The 19,726-nt window shown below is 47.2% G+C and overlaps 6 protein-coding genes across 6 annotated transcripts; 2 read left to right on the forward strand and 4 right to left on the reverse strand.

Moving 5' to 3' along the window:
* Positions 1-1,150: 1,150 nt before the first annotated feature.
* GLAREA_05741 (uncharacterized protein) lies at positions 1,151-3,362 on the reverse strand (the record flags this gene model as incomplete). Its single annotated transcript, XM_008079030.1, has 4 exons — positions 1,151-1,291; positions 1,358-2,975; positions 3,034-3,120; positions 3,181-3,362. The coding sequence occupies 4 exons, from the start codon at positions 3,360-3,362 to the stop codon at positions 1,151-1,153; spliced, it is 2,028 nt and encodes a 675-aa protein (XP_008077221.1).
* A 506-nt stretch (positions 3,363-3,868) lies between these two features.
* On the forward strand, positions 3,869-6,306 carry GLAREA_05742 (Ribonuclease H-like protein; the record flags this gene model as incomplete). The annotated part of the gene is made up of 3 exons (XM_008079031.1): positions 3,869-5,109; positions 5,159-5,962; positions 6,030-6,306. The coding sequence occupies 3 exons, from the start codon at positions 3,869-3,871 to the stop codon at positions 6,304-6,306; spliced, it is 2,322 nt and encodes a 773-aa protein (XP_008077222.1).
* A 657-nt stretch (positions 6,307-6,963) lies between these two features.
* GLAREA_05743 (uncharacterized protein) lies at positions 6,964-8,606 on the forward strand (the record flags this gene model as incomplete). Its single annotated transcript, XM_008079032.1, has 2 exons — positions 6,964-7,057; positions 7,105-8,606. 2 exons carry the CDS (start codon positions 6,964-6,966, stop codon positions 8,604-8,606), a joined length of 1,596 nt encoding a protein of 531 aa, XP_008077223.1.
* A 673-nt stretch (positions 8,607-9,279) lies between these two features.
* Positions 9,280-11,619, reverse strand: GLAREA_05744 (Heme-dependent catalase-like protein; the record flags this gene model as incomplete). The annotated part of the gene is made up of 5 exons (XM_008079033.1): positions 9,280-10,443; positions 10,493-10,971; positions 11,020-11,211; positions 11,263-11,296; positions 11,347-11,619. The coding sequence occupies 5 exons, from the start codon at positions 11,617-11,619 to the stop codon at positions 9,280-9,282; spliced, it is 2,142 nt and encodes a 713-aa protein (XP_008077224.1).
* Positions 11,620-14,651: 3,032 nt separating this feature from the next.
* On the reverse strand, positions 14,652-15,904 carry GLAREA_05745 (Phosphoglycerate mutase-like protein; the record flags this gene model as incomplete). Its single annotated transcript, XM_008079034.1, has 4 exons — positions 14,652-14,688; positions 15,049-15,371; positions 15,427-15,777; positions 15,830-15,904. 4 exons carry the CDS (start codon positions 15,902-15,904, stop codon positions 14,652-14,654), a joined length of 786 nt encoding a protein of 261 aa, XP_008077225.1.
* Positions 15,905-16,283: 379 nt separating this feature from the next.
* GLAREA_05746 (P-loop containing nucleoside triphosphate hydrolase) lies at positions 16,284-19,566 on the reverse strand (the record flags this gene model as incomplete). Its single annotated transcript, XM_008079035.1, has 3 exons — positions 16,284-16,434; positions 16,545-18,965; positions 19,088-19,566. The coding sequence occupies 3 exons, from the start codon at positions 19,564-19,566 to the stop codon at positions 16,284-16,286; spliced, it is 3,051 nt and encodes a 1,016-aa protein (XP_008077226.1).
* Positions 19,567-19,726: the final 160 nt, after the last annotated feature.

The raw sequence follows: 19,726 nt of genomic DNA on the forward strand, positions 1-19,726 counted from the left end.
AGGGTGTAGGGGAGTAGAATAGAGGAGAGGGGGGGGGAGAGGGGGGTAGAGTAGCGTGTAATGGATATTTATTATTGACAAGAAAAAAATTCTTCTAAGAGGGTTTTATGTGGTGTGAGGTGTGAGGTATAAGGTATAAGTGAGGTGTGAGGTGAGAGGTGAGGTTTTATCTAATGGGCTAGGTAGGGTTATAAAGTAGACGTTATAAGAATATTAAAGGTTTAGGGTTTTGCAGGTATAGTGTGTTGGGTTGGGGGATGATAGGGGATAGGGGATGGGGGATGGGGGATGAGGGATTGTGATGGGGGATGGTGATGTGTGAGGGGGAGAGTGAGAATGGATGGATGAGGGGGGGTAGATGGGGGATGGTGATGGATGATAGGGAATAGGGGATGGGATAGGGGATAAGGTAAGCCTTACACCAAAAACCCTCACCACCACCAAACCCTTTATACCTTACAAATAGGCATAAAATTTAATCTAAGTAACCAACTAATTCGTAAATAAAATTCGCGGTTTCGAACTAAATAGATAATAAATATCTATACCTAGCGGAATCTAATATAATAGATAAAACCCCGACTCCCATCACTTACACCGTTACACGAAGAACGTTTCTTAGTCCGGGATAAAGTACTTGTCAGTTCAAGTCTTCTACTGGTAAAGTCTTCTACTTATACCTATATAGCCTATCGCTCCTCGGAGTCGATTGTATAGTTTGTAACTAGGGACTACTTAGGGAAGTTTCTAGGGGTGGGTTTTTTGTTGATATACGTTTAAGTAATAGGTTGGGTATAAGGGGGTTGAGGGTTGAGAGTGGAAGACGGGAGGATGTGTTGTATAATTCTGATTTTAAAGACGGACGGTCGAGAAATGGGATGGTTGGGGCTTGGGGCAAGATGGGGGGTTAGGTTGTGAGGGGTGTTGTTGAGCTTTACATCTACATTGCTATTACGGATTATACAAATCCAAATCTTTAAACTCTTTAGCTTTTATAACACAACATCCCGAATCTAGAGTCAGTAGCCTGGTAAAGAGGTTAAGAGCTTTTCGCCCGTCGTTGTCGTGCACGGCTTGACGCGAAAGACTACTCTTATATGTGACAACAATGGTATTCATTCCAACATTAATAGCAGTCTCGATCTTATCTTTACATCCCCCTCTCCAAAGCCTCTCTAACAGCCTTCTCTCTCTCTAGTAATTTTGCTCGTTTTCTTTCCTCCTCTTCCTTACTACCTGAACCCGAACCACCACCAGCACTTTCACCTGAGCACTTCGCCGTCCGTTTATGCTATTAAAATCAGCCCCCTCTCCTTCCAAGCAACCACATCAACAGAAAATTGGAATCAAAACTTACATAAGCCAACCCCCCCGGAAACGCAAAAACACTGCTACAAGTGTTACACTGATACGTTTTCTTCCCTTTCCCCTTCCCTTTCCCCGTTTCCTTCTCTCTCGCAACCTCTTTCTCTCTCCCCACCTCCTCCGTCGTTAAATCAATCACTTCCATCGCCGTCTTCATTTCCGAACGTCTCGTCACGCGGGGAATCGGTTCTGGGTCTTCGCGTTCTATGGAGGGGAGGATGGCGTCGTGGGATGGTGGTTTGGGTGCTGTGTGTGGGCGTTTGGGGGGTTGAGGCTTCGGAGTCAATGTAGTGGTGGTGGTTGGGGGGTTGCGGAGGGAGTGTCTGCGGTTTGGGGGGGCTGTGAGGAGGGTTGGGTTTTGAGCGGGTTGTTGAGGAGGTTGTTCTAAGGGAGGGTTTTGTGGATGCGCTGGCGGATTGAGTGTGTCGTTGGTGGTCGTTGGTTGATTGTGCGAGTTGGGTAAGGCAGTTTGCATTGGTGGTGGTGCTTCCACGATCTGGGCTGTTGAGGGAGCATCTTCTGCTTGAATCTCATCACTATTCCCGGCTGGCTCCTCAACTCGTCCACGTCCAGAACGACGTGTCTTCCTTCTCTGTAACTGCGGTTGTCCGACACTTTCTTCGTCGGCTCCAATCAAGGTCTCAGCGCGTTTACGCTTGGGGGCAGTGAGGGCGGGCACAACTTCTTCGTGAGAACTTTCGGGCTGTGACTTTGATGTTTCTGGGTGCTGGATTGGAGTTTCCCTTGCTGGAACAAGAATCTCTACACGCGGAACGCGTACATCTGATCGACGTTTGACAACCTTTTCAGTCGCTTCAGTTGTGGAAGGAAGCTTTGGATGAGAATTTGTCTGACTCTGCTCAAAAATCTCAATTTGAGCTTGAAATCTTTCCAATTGACGCTTTATGTCGCTGACATCCAAATCGTGAGGCAACTTAGCCATAACTTGAGCTGTTGATTCCTCACAACTAGCTAGTCGATTATAAAATTGGAGCAGTCCATTCTTTACATCATCCACCTCATAAGCTTTATTCATCACCTGCTGTAGGTCAGATATCAAAATGTCGATATCCCGCCTGACTGATTCGCCACTTTTTGATCGTTCTTCCGTCAAGGTCCCAACAATCTTGAGTCTGCTCTCTAAACTGCTCACATCCTGAACGAGCTTGCGGAGAACCATGCGATCTTCATAGAAATCATTTCGTGCCTTTCGGCTCTGTTGCATTTCAAGGCGAACATCCTTCATGAAGATTTGAAAACTACTCATTTCAGTTTCCAAACTTTTCAGCGTCTCAGAGATACGATCGAGGTCATTTTTCTGAGATTCGATGGCGTTTCGTGCCCACTTTTCGAAACTTGAAATTCCTGACTGATTGATTTCCATGTTAGGTGGCGGTCGCATGTCTGTTCGCAATTGCGTGCCAGATTTCTCGTGACGGCCTTCAGACTTCCCACGAGCAGTCGGTTGAAGCGTGGACGCTCGACGTGATGAAGACTTTTTGGGCGTTTCCTCTGCGAGAAGAATCTTTTTCTCTACAGATATACTAGCATTGAGACCTGTCGACTCAGAAATCACTGACATGGACGATAATCTTAGAATCAACTGATCTCTATATCAATTAGCTCGTAGTCGAAGGACGTTCGCAACATCGAGCATGTAGTGCTTACTTGGCTAACACATGGCCTTCTGGGGCCTGGTCGCATCGGAATCCCAGAAGAGTTTTGCACTTTTTACATTTCAGATCTTGCAAGAAGCTAATAAATACTAGTCAGCATGGTGAATCGCCAGACTCAATTTGGTGGTTTGGGACTTACCTATCTCCAACAGGAGTGCCCGCTGCACCTGGGAATATATCACCACTTGCTTCGAATCCATGTGTATATGCCAACATGGGATACACAGGACTATGATAAGTCTTCCCAATGCTGTTCCAGGAATTCCGGAATTTCCCCAATTCTTGTCGGCACTCTTGGCAGTAACATATCACGCCTTCCATCTTGGAGAGCAAGGAAGATCCGATCGGACGGGTTGGTGAATTGCGATGACAGACCCCAAATGGAGACGCGGCCGAAATTCACTGAGCTACACGCGCACCGCAGTCGCAGGATAATTATAAGCGCAATTGACAAATCTCGGCGTATGCTGGTGGCTATTTAAACCAAATTGTGAGCTGAGAACAAACGTGAATGGTGTCGCTGGAGTCGCGATTGTTCGCCGCGCGCATGTAAAACTACAATGTTTTATGGCCACCACGCTGTGGGATTTCGACAACGAACGTGGGCTACCGTCAATTACGGAATGAGGATATATTATATACCGAAATCAAACAATGAGAACAGGTGAGGAAGTTGTTGTACAGACGAAGAACCACTCGGCTCGTAGCCTTGCACTAGCGGCTAGCCTCGCGTGCCTGGACAGGCTCGAAATTTCGGGCAGAGAAATCGACCAAGGTTCTTTGCGACAAACAACTGCATCACTCCAATGTCTCACGAAGAGAGCACCATGTCTTCGGTCCCCGATTCAAGTCCATATGCATTCGATGCGCTTCTCGAAACCGTCTCCAGCAGTCGTCGAGATCGAAAACGCAGTTTACCACAGTCAAGTGACGATGAGGAATCTGGCAAGAAGCGTAGCAAACTTTCACCTTCCACTGATGAACATCATGGTATGAAAAAGACGCCATCACTTCGCCAGCTAGACTTGCCAGAGTTTAATCTGACATCTGCAAGCCGTCCGAGTCCAGATTCCATTTCGCGACGGAGTCGAGAACCTACAGAAGATGAAAATCCCAATGAGTGGCATACGATCGAGAATGGACGTACCAAGAAACAGAGCAAGAAAATACCGAAGAAGGATTCTTCCAACTACCCCAGGCTAGAATTTTCGAAAAGTTCGCGACTGCAATCTCAGATCAAAATCAGCGATATACAGGGCTTGGTGTTATACATACTTGCAGATGGAAATGCGCCTCAGTTCATATCCGTGACGCATCGGCCAAGTATTCGAAAGGTGGTAGTCTTGATGATTCCTGGACTCGAGAATTCCATGTTCAACCCAAAAAAGGTTGAGAATGAAACGGAAACTCGAGACCACAGAGGTAGGCAGAGCAATTATACTTCTCCCGACGAATATTATCCACGGTCGCTCGACGAGGAGGAGCTATCTGAGCCATTGAAGCCACTCGCCAAGATGTTTCCACTTGTATGGCCAGTGAAGACGCCAGGTGACGACAAAATGGGCAAGATGCATTCGCCATTACATGCAATGCTTACCGCGCCGTTACCCAAGGATAAGGAAGACAGGAATAGGGATAATTCGAGAAAAGGAGCTCGTCCTGCAAAGACACCCCCCGGATGGAAGAATTCTCGCACCAGGGTCACAGAGTTCGTCCATAGCCCTGAAGAGCTCTTGGAAAATGAATATGTTGTTCATCCTGCCTCTTACTCCACTCACTCTGAAAAGCAGTCATGGGAAGTTTACCGTAATGCTCACAACACCTCAACCAAACATGGATGGATCGACACTGAAGTCCAGCATTGGGATGATGGTGACGCTCCTGAGAAAGATATAGAAGCTGGAAGCCTTACAGCAGGTCGAGAATTGCTTGCTATGGACTGTGAAATGTGTATGACGGGCGACAAGGAATTTTCTCTCACTCGTATTTCCATCGTGGGCTGGGATGGCTCAGTAATCTTGGACGAATTGGTCAAACCGGAAAAGCCAATCGTCAATTATCTGACACAGTGATTATCCTATGTGGTTTTCATTTATACTCAGCTAACATAATATTAGATACTCCGGAATCACAGAAAAGATGCTTGCTAATGTGACCACTACTTTGGAGGATATCCAGAAGAAGCTGTCGAAGATTTTACACCCACGGACAATACTTATTGGCCACTCTTTGAATTCAGATCTCAACGCGCTCAAAATCACACATCCTTACATTCTGGACACCGCAATTCTCTATCCTCATCCCCGTGGTCCACCTCTTAAGTCTTCGCTCAAATGGTTGGCACAGAAATACTTGAATCGAGCAATCCAGAAAGGTCACGGGACTACAGGCCCAGGAGCTGGTCATGATTCGATTGAAGATGCGAGAACATGTCTCGACCTGGTAAAGCAAAAGTGTGAAAAGGGACCTCAGTGGGGTAGTAATGACTTGCAAGGCGAGAATATTTTCAAGAGGGTGGCTAGAACTGGCGTCAGATACAAGAATCAAGGAGGCGCTGCAATTCCAAGCAACGTAGGCGGCAAATCCACTGCTGCTATCGACTGGGGCGACCCAAAGAAAGGTCCAGGCTCATCTGCATCTTTTCAGATTGGATGTAAAGGTGATGACGATGTAGCAGAAGGTGTCTTGCGAGCAGTCAAAGGTGACCCGGACGGAAAGGAAATTCCCGGTGGAGGAGTAGATTTTGTGTGGGCACGACTTCGAGAATTGGAAGCCATCAAAGGATGGTGGAATGAAAACAAGCTAGTCACTAATGACGCAGCCAGGACTACTGTCACAACTGCGAATACCGCTGTTGGCGAGAAACCACCTGCAACGCAAAACCAGCCTGAAAGTGATGGAACTACCCCTCCTAAATCTAGGTATGTTTTACACAAGACCATAATCCGGGTTTCACTTCTACATACCTTTTACTGACCATTATCCTAGCAAATCGGTCTCCGATGCGATCACAGACCTTGTCAAACGTATTCAGAAGATATATGATGGGTTACCGCCATGCACCGCCTTCATCGTGTACAGTGGTTCCGGTGATCCCAGAGAAATGAGCAGACTATCGAACATGCACGCCCAATTCAAACGCGAATACCGAACTAAAAAGTGGGACGAATTGAGTGTTAAATGGACCGATACAGAAGAACAAGCCATGAAAAGAGCCGCCAAGGAGGCGAGGGAAGGTGGCGTTGGGTTTATGGTCATTAAGTGAATGGTTTACTCGATTTGATACCCTTTTCGGTTTTTGTGGGAGTTGCAATTGTAACATGATGTCGGATATACCAGCTATCAAGCTGTCAGATGATTATTCTGTACATATCACCAAATATCCTTGCCTTTGGTAAACCGAGACTATCGTTTCGTCTCCGGGCCAGCTCAAGGCATTACCATGAGACATATACATTCCATCAAATGATCCGATTTGTCTTTATGCTGATATTATGACCAGTCGCAAAAACTTTCTACGTGATACGAATTATCAAATTGGGTCTCGGATGCCCTGAGCCGACGAGTTCTCGGTGCAACCTCAACTGCAGCTATTGTCTGCAACTGTTACATCCCCGATTTTGGCCCTACGGTCGTGTAATCTGTATCTCGTCTCTCGGGATGGGTAAATCCAAAGAGAAACATTCAAACCACGTTTCCTCGCTGCACAGAATTCATTCGAGTAACGCTCGCTTTAAGCATCAACATACGATTTCTCCATCCCCGCATTCCTAGGGACATCCCGCACTACGTTCACATTCTTCTTTTTCGCATACCGACAAGATCAGCCTTATAGACCCCTTCATATTTTCAGTCGCACATATCTCAGTATACATAAGATGGAATCCCCCCTCTCACACCTTCTTCCGTCCCCAACGCAATCATGCTTTCCAAATTCCTCCTCCTCCCCATCCTCGGCGTAGCAGCTATACCAAACCCCCTAGCAGTCGACCCCTTCAATTCCACCTCTTTCATACGTACGTCTCCTCACCCCAAACTCCATCCTTTCTAATCTTGTTGTCAGTCCCTTCACCAACGCCCAGCCCTTGCCAATCCCGTCTCTGCGCCCCGGATAACACACCAGCTGTCTTCGATCCGGTTACTAAGACATGCGTCTGTAAACCGCCGCCGGAATGTCCGCTTGTTAAGTGTAAAGAGGGGTACCATCCGGTGTATAACCCGAAAACTAAGAAGTGTGATTGTGTGAAGGATGAGGTTGATCCGACGACTTGTCCGGGTGTCAAGTGTAAGGAAGGTTTTCATCCGGTGTATAATCCGAAGACGAAGAAGTGTGATTGTGTGAAGGATGAAGTTGATCCGGCGACTTGTCCGAATATCAAGTGTAAAGAAGGAACACACCTGGTCTACAACCCCAAAACCAAGAAATGCACCTGCGTAAAAGACGAGGTGCCAGACCCGAAAACCTGTCCGAACATCCGCTGCAAAGACGGCTATCACGCCGTCTACAACCCGAAAACCAAATCCTGCACTTGCGAACCGGATCAGTCATGTTCAACCACCAAGTGCACAGCATCCACCCATCCCGTCTTCGATCCCGAGAAGAAACGCTGTGTCTGCGTTCCTGGCCCGCCACCACCAGACTGCTCATTCCTGTTCTGCGGTTCCGGCTCATCGCCGGTTTATGATAAGAAAAGCCAGAGTTGTATCTGTAAATTGCTTAATGAGATACCAAGGTCTTGTCCGTTGTTGAACTGTATAAGGGGCACGCATGTGGTGTATCACCCCGAGACGCAAAGCTGTACATGCGATACCGAGTGTCCGGATCTCATCTGCATCGCCACTTCGAGTCCGGTGTTTAACCAAACCACTAGGGCGTGTAGTTGCGAACCTATTGTCGTTGAGCCGGCTTTGTGTCCGGATGGTTGGTGTGGGACGGGTATGGAGACGTCGGTGGATAGGAACAACGCGACGTGTATATGTCCGCCCCAACCAGCTACGACGACGGAGATGGCGTTGCCAACCGATAGTAGTACGCCCAACGCCTGTGCGCTGGTCCTGTGTATTGCTGAGCAACGCCCGGTGCTGGATCCGTCGACGGGAGAGTGTGCGTGTAAGTGGAGGCCGGGGTTTGAGCCGGAGGGGGATGTGGTGCCGTTGGTGAAGAGGGTGGGCAAGCCGCCGTGTGCGGTAGTTTGTGAGAATGGCATTGTACCTGGTACTTGTGCTTGTAGGAAGGAAGAGGTTGTGAGGACGAGGACTACCAAGACGAAAACGGCGACGAGGACGAAGACGAAGTCAACTACCAAGGCTAAAGAGACGGAGAAGCCCAAAACATCGAAAAAGACGGAAACAACGAAGAAGTCCAAGCCGACGGAAACGCCGAAACCGATGTGTAAGATGTTTTGCGAGTTCGGTTTCGTGGACAATGGAGAGTGCAAGTGTAAGGAGGGGCCCAAGCCGGTTTGTACGTTAGCATGTGAATTCGGGTTTGTAGACGGCGGAGATTGTAAGTGTAGGGATAAACCTGATGTTGAAGGGGAAAAAGATGATGAGGGAGAAGCCTGAGGGAAAGAGTCATGGGTAGGTAGAGGGTGAGGGTGAAAAAACGGGACGATGAGTAGATCGTAGAGAGCGATAGAGTTTTTCCAAAAGTGTTGCTTTTTTAAACGGGGTAATTGGAAAAGTCTTGAATAATGTTTCGAGAAAATGAAAAAGATACTTTGGGTTTTGAAATGCAAGTACCTTGCCTGCCCACCCAGACACTTCCCCTCAACCTCACCACACCTAGACATCACGCACCTCTCCACCAGCCAGTACAAAGCCCCCCGACAGTCCGCACAATTTCCTAGTTTCGTGATCATTTGTGTTTTGGGGCTGGTATGACTGATATCCTCCCCCAAGCGACGTAAAAGCCCCCCGGTAGACGTGCATCACTACCTCAGAATTCAAGCCATCGCGAGCGGCTGCGCGCGTTGTCGCGCAGTCGTTGAAAGTCTGAGAAGTTAGTTCTTTATATGCCAATGAGATATTTGGGCATAGTGGTGTACGATCCAGCTCGTCCACGTAGAAGGTGTACTGAGTAACCATCATACTTCGTAATTGCACCAAGTCCCTGGGAATGTTGTTTGACTTTTAAAGGGCATGTTGAATATGTACCAAGTCTCTAGTGAAAGATCTATCAATCCCAGCATCATTTCCTCATAATCACAATTATAAACATGAATCTAAACCACCTCCCCTAAGAATCCAAAGCAAACCTCCCCACAAACTTGAAAACCCCCAGCCCTCCCTCAAACCCGCTTACAAAACCGGTGGCATGTCCATCCCCAACGTACACTCCATCTCCCCGTGGCACACCCACCGCAGCGAGCACACCACTTGCAGTTCCCAGCACGCCCACGGGTTTCCCCCATCGATACGCATCCCCCAGGATCTGCGCGGGGCGTCCCGCAGGAAAGAACGTTGATGCCGTAGCGTTTGTTCCGAATAGTGATTCCGCGCCGGAAGCGACGATAACGCCGTCGAATGTGGAGGCGTCAGCAGCGCTATACGTAGCATTCACGCCGGGCACGAGACGCTCGGCTATGACCGCGACAGTGACTTTGGAGGGCGCGAATGCGGTGGCTAATTCCGCGGCTTGAGTCAAAGAACCGGGGCTGGACACAGACGCTAGGACAGCGATTTTGAAGCCCGCGATGGTTGGGAGCGTGGTGTTGAAGATAGACACAAACGCCGTTTTATTATCATTATAAAAGCTCGGGTCCGCGTCAGGAGCAGTCATACCGATGGCGGCAGCAACACGAACGGCGATATCATGACTCACGCGGTTAAGTTGGATCAGGACGTTTGATTTGACGATGGAGGATTTGAGCTGGGCGGTCTCGAAGCGGATTGCGTTGATGAGGAACTGTTGCTCGACGGGGATGAGGGAGTTGTAGAAGAGACGGGTTTGCGACCAGACGTCTGCGAATGTGGGAGAGGTTTTGCGGACGAGGTTGCCGGTCACGGTGCGGCCGGGGGTGGTGAAGAAGCCGTTGCCGACGGTTTGGTTGGCTTGTTTGGGGGAGCCGGCGTTGAGGGTGTTGGGGGAGTAGGCGGCCGTGTTGAGGTGGATGTAGTTTTGGCCGGCGCCGTCGCGGTTGTTGTTGTGGACTGGGACGTGGGGACGGTTGATGGGGAGTTGTTCGAAGTTGGGGCCGCCGTGACGGTTTAGTTGGGTGTCTAGGTAGGAGTAGATACGTCCTTGAAGAAGTGGATCTTCGCTGAAGTCTACACCTCTAACAAGGTGACCAGGTTGGAACATGACTTGCTCTGTTTCGGCGAAATAGTTTCGTGGATTTCTGTCCAACTTCAACAATCCAAGTGGAGTAAATGGAACGAGCTCTTCTGGAACGATCTTGGTCTAATTGACTTCATTAGTATGTATCATTCAATGTGTAGACTCAACCTACTGGATCTAAGACATCAAATGGAAAACTCTCAGCGGTCTTCTCATCAAAAATCTGAACTCCAAATTCCCACTCCGGCCCATTGCCGGATTCAATAGCTTCCCACAGATCATCACGATGATAATCCGCATTCTTTCCGGCAAGTATTTGAGCCTCCTCCCAAACCAAACTTGCTTTTCCTTGCTTGGTCTTAAAATGGAACTTCACAAATTGTGAAGTACCCGAGGCAGTAACGAATCTGAAAGTGTGGATTCCAAAACCATCCATATGACGGTAAGATCTCGGAATGCCATTACCAGACATAGCCCAGAAGAGGGTATGCAATGCACTTGGCTGTTGAGAAAAGAAGTCCCATGCACTGTCATGAGCCGTTGCGGCTTGCGGAATTTCCTTTTCAGGTGATGGTTTTACGGCATGGATGAGGTCCGGGAACAGAATGGCGTCTTGAATGAAGAAAACCGGGATGTTATTACCAACAATATCTTAGAAGAGTATTAGTGGGGCAGTAACTCCTTGGGATGTGTACGTACCGAAATTTCCCTCATCGGTGTAGAATCTGACAGCGAACCCGTGCACGTCTCTTACACTATCCGCACTTCCCCTACTTCCGGCCACTGTAGAAAAGCGGATGAAGACTGGCGTTTCTTTCCCTGTGGAGTTTAGAAATGATGCAGCAGTGATATTGCCGAAATCTCCGTAAGAAGTGAACGTCCCATGGGCACCTATTATTAATGTTAGAATAATTACATAATACATTTTTCTCAGATGCTTACCTGCTCCTCGAGCGTGGACAGCACGTTCTGGCACCTGCAATGATTAGCTTGGATTTCAGCAGTGCTTTTCTGAAATCAACTTACACGCTCATGATCGAAATGCTGAATCTTTTGTCTGAAGATGAAATCTTCGAGAAGCGTTGGACCTCTCTCCCCAGCTTTGAGACTGTGATCATCCGAGATCGGACCTCCAACATCTGATGTAAGATAGGAATCAGAGTCGTCGACCGTGAATTGATCAAGAAACTGTTCATTCGAGCCTTCTGATCTGCCTTTCAGTGCTGGCTCGCCGTCCATGTACGGGCAAGCAGCCGACACTATGCTGGCAATAGCCACGAGATTCCACACGTAACGCATAGCGATCTAAATGAAATTCAAATAGACGGTACTATAGAAGTGAAATGTGCTTGGTAGTCCAAATACACGGGATCGAAGGCATATATAGATTCTCAAATTCTTCGTTACACAAAGCATGTTATGATAGACTAGCTACTAGCAACCAATGAGGTAACATCATTTATCATCCATCCACACACGTAGACGAATCGATCACCCCACGCCTTGGAAATACCAAGATAGTGGAGACGCTGAGATTATGCTCCTGACCGGTCGATAAAGAAGGCTCCAAAAATCCATGGAGGGCTCCGGTGACGCGGAGCCAAGCGGCTTTCTAAATATTTGAGATATGCCAAGGGGTTGGTAAGTAGCAATCATCAGTTGACACCGACTACACGGCCGAGGCATTTCTAGGGAGCTTCCTAATACTATTGGATACAGTCATCTTGCAGCCACTAAGTTGAAGTGCCCAAGTAAACTGGTAGACGGGATCCTTCGGATACAAGCATCACGTTGTGCTAGGGTAGGGTCTAGCTAGAAACAAATGTACATAATGAACAAGGGCCCAGGCCAGGAAGCTTCAAATGGGAATTTGGGATGTACAACCGCATGCCCGCAGCGGATGGTACATTCTGATGGAATCGAAGAAGAGCATTGGGGTAATGATCATCCATACATCCATGGAAGTATTTCGCTATTCCAGGACTATTATGAAGGAGGCCCGGACGATGTAATTGCACATGAAAGTACATTACTAGACTTATACAAACATGACCGGATGTAGAGGCTGACTCGCTTCAGACCACCTGCAGCTTGCCAATGTTGTAAACGTGAGACTTTCACGATGAGAGGTGACAAGACAAAAGTGCATGCAGATAACGATCTAAGAAAAGCACACATTCGATTGCGCGATAAAATGTAACCCGGCCGAGGTAGTATTTCTTACTGCTTGGCTCGTCGTCATGAACGGTATTGGGTCAGCAAAAATAGCCACTTGGCAGTTGGTAAGTTGGCAAACAACAACAAAAACATCGAAAACTCTTGCGAAGTCCCCGCATAAAAAGTGATGTGATTTCGGGAATATACCCAGTTGAGGCGTAAAGCAGATGTGCTCCAACATAAACGGTCCATCTGCCGGCTGCGGGTAGCCGGGGCTCCCCTGAGGAAGTGGAATCATATATACCGGAAAGCGCTTAGGAGACCACGAACTTTGATGTGACTGTAATGTGATTCTCCAATGGAAAGGAAATCGTAGAAAAAGAAACATTCATGCAGGTCCCGAATTGGATCCAGACGATAATGTACGTGCATGTACAAGCCCAGGGAAGCTGCTGCAATTGCACAGGTGTGATCCAACAGCACCAATAAGCAGCAGGCAAGAGCTCGTCTAACTCGAGTCGAGAGAACAGTAATAGAATGGAGACTGTTATCAGGAGATTCTTTCGTACGATTGATGCATGCCTTATCGATATGTAGCTTTGTAAAGCTTAGTGAGATTATATCGAGTTGGGTGTACCACGGGGGTTTTCTTTGCCAGTCGGGAAAACCGAAGAGTCAAATAACGTCTACTCTTGACACCGAGCCTCTTCATGAGAGAAATAAGCTCAAGCAGTGTTTAGAAGAGATTCGTAGAGCATGTTCTAAGCTATCCCGCACATCATTGTACGTATTAGTGCACGGGGGACATACTTTCCTGAGCTGTCCACCCACCGTCACGACATCGACAGTCGACTTTTGCAATTGCAGTCGTCTGACTCCTATGAAGTCTCGTACTCGCTGGGCATGTCTGTTCGTAGAAACCGAGTCGGACAATTGAATTCGAGACCGGTCTCTTTCTCAAGCCGAATCTCCCTCCAACTGCTTTGCCGTGTAAGAGCATCTCATGGCCACTAATCGGAAGTGACGATCCTTTTGGTGAAGCCAAACAGCGGGATCTCGACTGTCGTGATGTAGAACGCGGTATATCTTTACAATAGCCATGACATATGGTGTATTATAAATCGTAATCGTCGCGCGCGAATAGTTGTGAAAGTTAGATGTTGAGGTGTGAAGAACGCGCGAGTTTTGTGTTCGAAAACAAGCTGCCCGCGGCCTGCTTCCCCCACCCAAGCGAGTCCACCCAATCAATGTAGTTCCACGTCCGGATAAAAGCAAAATTCCACGAGATAAATCCTAAATATAATCCTAAATACCCTTGAACCCAAATCACTTTTCGTCATATTCGTATGTCCGTACCTCATCCAGATGCCTTGGTTATTGCAAGACGTGGATTTGTGGCATTTCAGCACTATTAAAAAGTTTGTAGTACATAGATATTTTTGGGCAAATTGTGCTCAACGAATCAAATCAAAGATACAAGGTCCTATAGTGTAGTCGGTTAGCACATGGGTTTTTGAAACAAAAAATACCTGGGACCTGAGTTCGAGTCTCAGTAGGACCTCTTCCTTTTTTTGCATTCATTTTTTTCAGATTATTTGGGGATGGAACGCATTTGTGGAATTTCTTTTGGCGGAGTTGGGTTTGAAGCTTCATCCGCAATTCCAAGATTTTTGCAAGAGGCTTTATTCGTAGGAGAAACCCTCTGTACTTTTAGGACGATTTAAACTTTACTCTTGGAAACTCGTGCACGAAGCCACTTACCGTAAATACTTAATTTCAATATCTACAATAGTCCCCAAGTTCTAGACTCTCGTTTTTTACATTTTCCATCTTTCCTGCGATTTACCGTCGGTCGTATGCGAGTGGCAAGCGCGATCGGAATGCTTAGCCTAAATGCTAATGCTAACAGGACTACGATTTTATACGATTCTTCCTATTCTTATTATGCCCAATTTTGAATTTTCAATTGTCTCTTGTATAGAAAACACCGCGATTTTGCATCAGTCTACTGCGAAAATTGTTATTTTCGGTTTCCCAAAAATCAACCCGGCAAAGAGTCGGCACATCGGACCCCACCACTCGCATTCCCCCACCAAATTCTCTTTTCTCATTGTTGTCGTCTGCATCGCTGTACAGGTTTTATAAACCATGAACGCAAAAAATGCTGCAACCAATCACAACACGAGAGTCTCCGCTCTTAGGTTAATGGTTCTATAGTGTAGAGGTTAGCACGCAAGATTCTGATACGCGTCAGAGATCATTCTTGAGTCCCCAGTTCGAGCCCGGGTAGAACCTAGATGGTTTTTTGATTCTTGATTTTTTTGGGAATTTTGTTTAGGAAGAGAGGGGGATTTGTTTTTGGGGTTTTGGAGGGGAGTTGAATTTTTGGATACTATTGCATGGTGACAAGTTATCAACGTTGACCCTTTTTTTTTTTGGAGAGTTTATGGGAGTTTTTGTGTTTCGGTTCTATCTGTCTTATACTCTTCTCTAAATAATAATTCTAAATCTATATACCATGGGAATCTCTCTATGCGCCAAACACCATCTACCCACATTACTCCCACCTACGAAAAATCCGCCTCTTCAATCCCCGTGATATCATGAGCGTGGGCCCCCAACGGCCTCTTCTCTACCCTCGGACTCCCTCCAATCTCTACCAAATGCGCTTCCTTCTCACTCGACGTCTCATCAAAAGTAAAAGCCCTAAACTCCGTCGTCTTATATGCGGTTCCCTTGGGCGGCACCATGCCCGCCCAATCTTCTGTTAAATGATGTATAAATGCTCCGTGTGTGACGAGTACGATTGTGGTTTCGGGGCGGTTGTAAAGCCATTGTCGCAGCGCGGCGGCGCGTTTTGTTACTGCGGAGAGAGAGGCTTCGTAAATTCCTTGCTGTGTATCTCATCAGCAAGAGTATTATTCTTCGGCGGGGGAAATATATTCTTACCTTCCCATTCCACCCCTCCTCCAAAAGCGAATAATCAATCCGTCCCACATGCTCAAACTTCACATCTACATCCCTCAACACCTCGTCCATCCCTCTCTCCAGCTCCGCAGCATCAGTCCCCGTATCACATGGCTTCGCACTAATCTCCTGCGCCATCGGCGCAAGCAGCAATGGTACCTCTGGCCGAGCAAGTGTAGGCGCAAAGGCTGTCACTGCTGTCTGAATCGTTCGCCGGAGGCCGGATGCCATTACTATTTCTACATCGTCGTGGTGTGTGAAGAGAGCGCGGAGGAGTTGACATTGTTCGCGGCCGAGGGGCGTGAGAATGGGATCTTTGACGTTGGAGTTTCCCTGGGAGTCTGTTAGTTGGGCGGGGTGGTGGTGGGGGAGGAGAGGAAGGTACCTGCGGCTGGAGATCCGAGACGTTGTGTTCGCCTTGGGCGTGGCGGACTATGTATATTGTTTTTGGGCCTGCCATGATTAGGTTGTTGGAGACCACCGGGGTCTTGGGGTGGTTGGGAGATCTGGATGTTTTGCGAGGTGGATATCAAAGTTGTAGAAGATTATTTTGGTCGCTAAACCTGCCTGTTTGGGTTGCACGCAATTGGCGAGAGAACTGTATATCAATAACAATACATGATCAATTCAGATTTTATACAGGCAAAATATAGAGTATTTAATATCGCTCCTACTTCTTCTAAAGAAAAATCCATTAAAATACAAGCCCACCTGTAAGACTGTCAAATGGAGTATGAATACGGATTGCAAAGTCATCACGTGATTACTTCTGGCCACTACTTTCGCTTGTCCTTCCCTTCCTTCCTTTGGGTAACGCATCGTATCGTATCGTATCGTCTTCAACCAGCTCGCACCCAGAAGTATTCGAAACGAACTGCTCCCTCGAGGGCTGCGATAGACGAAAAGTTTGTGAAGACAAAGCAGAAGCCGGACGTTTCAGATAATTCGTGCTCGCGAGGCAGATATCTCCAACCAGCTAAGCAGTCGATTCTGTAAGTGTCATACAGAAGATTTCCCTCATGTCAGTTTAGAAGGATCGAGTGCTGACCGCCATTATTTTTAAGGACTCCTAATTGCGTGAACGCTTTGTAGGGCTTTACTGCTTTCCAGGTCCAAACCACGATTGGATCAGACTCCTCTTTGGAACTATTTTGACTAGGGCTCCCTCACAGCGGGTTGGAGAGCATTCCACTGAGTACTTAGGTGATGTTGCTCCATACTCAATGAACTTCTTTATACAATACCCATACGCTTCTGCCTTTTCATCTACAGAACGCCCGATTATATGAAATGTTTTGCTCGCACCAATGGAATTTGAAGATTTTGCAGAAGTATAAATCTCTAGTAAGTGCTCGAAGATACTCCCAGTCCCGTCATGCCGCCTAGTCCAATTCGGGTTGGCTCCTCTAACTAGGAGTATCTTTAGCATTTCGGGATTTGGAAACCAGCGTATATCGAAAAATTCCATGAGCTGTTTGTCGTACGTCACAGCATCGTGCAACAGCGGCCAGAGGCCAGAGTCCTGCATCACAAGACATGAACGATTTACTTCGGCTTTCACGAAATACTGCAGGTTGAGCTGTACTGCTAGTGAAAGAAACGTCAGCCCTTTATCTTCCTTATAGCCAGAAAAGGTTGATGTCCAGTGCGGATACGGAGTTTTAATTTCAACAGTAGACATTGTCTTTTCAAAAGACCGTGAAAGGAAACTGGACCCATCTTCCCGGCATGATTCTGCAAGTTTTGACGCAGAATTATCCAGATCTTTCAATAAGAGCACAAAGTTTCCTGTTAGGTCATGATATGGCTTTGCATATTTAATGCAAGACTTAATTCCTGTCCAGAAGGACTCATGCTCTAAGATCTCCGGGTCCATATGTTTGAATTGTGCCACTAATCCTCTGCAGATACTGAGACGAGGTTTAAACCCTAGAGGAGACGCTTTTAACAATGAATTCCAGACGTCTGGTCGTGCTAAGAAATCCTTGACGGTTCTATGCAGGTACTGAACTGTCATATTCTTGACAGGTCCCTTCCCACGGCCATTGGAGAAGTTCCCGGACTGGAATTCGGAACTTTGCGTTGTGTCGTGGTGCGAATCAAGATATCCTCGGGGAACCTCAAGCAACCCTTTGCATCGGCTGTTTATCCTCTTCCTCATTACATCGAGCCTCAGAAACTGTTCCTTCTCAGTCAAGCATCGTACTGGACACTTGAACACGAAATCTGGCTCCTCATCCGCAAATGAATATGTTAACAAGCTTAACGGAGGTGATGCTTCGTGAGCCATCTGGAATAGCTGCGAAGCATGCGCGTAATAAAAAGGATCAAGGCTTTGCAGCATCTTTTCGTATAAATCACCAAGGTTCGGGGGGAGTAAGTCAAGTCGCCTTTCGAGATCACAGACTCGGTCGCCGTTCACCATCCCAGCGAGTAGAGACCTGACTACAAGAGAGACCCATAGAAACACACCTTCGGCCTTCCTAGCAACAGATTCTTTAAGTTCAGCAGCATAACTTGGCTCCCGAATCTCGAGTTCAGAAAACCCATGATCTTCGTCGAATCTAGAGTCAACGAAAAGCTTGATGTCTTGGTAGGTGAGATCTTGCAACATTAGGCACGACTTGACACCGAAATCGTCCTCAAACACGTTCCATGGCCGACTAGAAACGCATACTTTGATGTGGGAAAAGGACGCTAGAGTCTTGAAAAGGTCATTAAGCTCCGAGTGGTCTCCATCAAACTCGTCAAGCCCGTCTACAAAAAAGCAAAATTTGGTGGCATCCGGAGCCTCATGGCTCAAAAGACTTAATGCTTTTCTCAACTCTCTGAGAGACCAGGAACTTGGATCATTACCAAAAAGTACATATGCCTCCCAACGTCCTGGGAACAGTCGAGGAATAAATTCCTTGTGCTTCGTGAGCAATTGTAGCAGGATCGATCGCAGAAGTCCCATCTCTGACATCTGCATATCAACTCCAGAGTTCCAAAAGTAGAAGGATGCAACAGTCAAGTCGGACTCGCCACACCATTCTTGAAGGAGCTGAACAGTGCGAGTGTTATCATAAATATACTTCATCAACGTGGACTTGCCAGAGCCAGCTTTGCCGGCGATCCAGTAGAGCCCAGATCCATTTCTTAGCCAGTCCGAGAAACTAGGCCAAACGGTGGCCATATTCTCGGCAGAACCAGGGGCGTCAAAAATCCATCTGAAGGTTTTATTATGCGCCTCGACGATTCGATCTCGACGGTCAGTCATCTCCGCGAATCTCAGCCTTTCTAAGATCTGTTTCCACAGTCGTTCGTCTCGCTTCAGATCGATTGCAGTGACGGTCTCTACGCTTCTTTCTCCCGCAGTCGATGAATGTTGGTGGATTGCATTGATCAAGTCTGTCTGCCAGCGCTTGCTCTCTTCGATATATCCCAAGAATTGTTCTCCAACACCGAGTGCAGGCTTGTCAAGAATATGCACATTGTTTTGCGGTTCAGCTTGAGCAGGTTGTGATTCTTTGATCTCATCTCTACGCATGTGTTAGTAGGGGCTTTTGCAACGCTGGTCAGCCTGCACTGAGTACTGTGCAATGGCTAACGAAATCTGCTTCGATCCAACTCGATGCAAATTCAAATAAGACCGGAAACCGACCTCAATGACACCAAGATTCGAAGTATGAGTTGCTGTCGGAATGACTCAATCCTTTTCTCCAGCTGAATAATCTCGTCTTCTTTCCACACCGTCTTCAAAGCTGTACGAAAATTTGCCCAAGCCACATGGACGCGTTTAGACTTTTGGCGCGTTACATCACTCCTATCAGCAAGATTTTTCACGTTAATTTCAAGACTCTTTAATGTCGTAAGTAAGTCGGAAGCGATCTCATCGCACTGTTTGGCGAGATGAAGCAATTCCATGTCGTTGTCGGTCGGAAACCTTCCATTCTCCTGTACCAGCGGAGATTTGAGTCCACTCGACACCTTTTGCAAGTCTTTCACGACAATTGCCATCCAGTCATTATCTCTAAATCCCGAACCTTTGATTCTGTGGCTGGCACTGAGGATCTTGGCAGTGAAGTCAACGAATTGGACGATGTTGGCCGCGATAGAGATTGCTGCTATCGCTTCAGCCATGATTCATTTGTTGATATATTAACACAAGAAGGTAGAACATCAAATATGCCGAAATAACGATCAAAGTGCAGACTTAAGATCTTTGAAGGTGGGTGTTCAAGTTTTGACGCTGGCAGATGAGGCTGAGCTTGCCTGGCTTGCATGAAGAACGCCTGCATTA

This window comes from Glarea lozoyensis, assembly GCF_000409485.1.
Source record: "Glarea lozoyensis ATCC 20868 chromosome Unknown GLAREA10, whole genome shotgun sequence".
In the NCBI taxonomy this organism is placed as follows: Eukaryota; Fungi; Ascomycota; class Leotiomycetes; order Helotiales; family Helotiaceae; genus Glarea; species Glarea lozoyensis.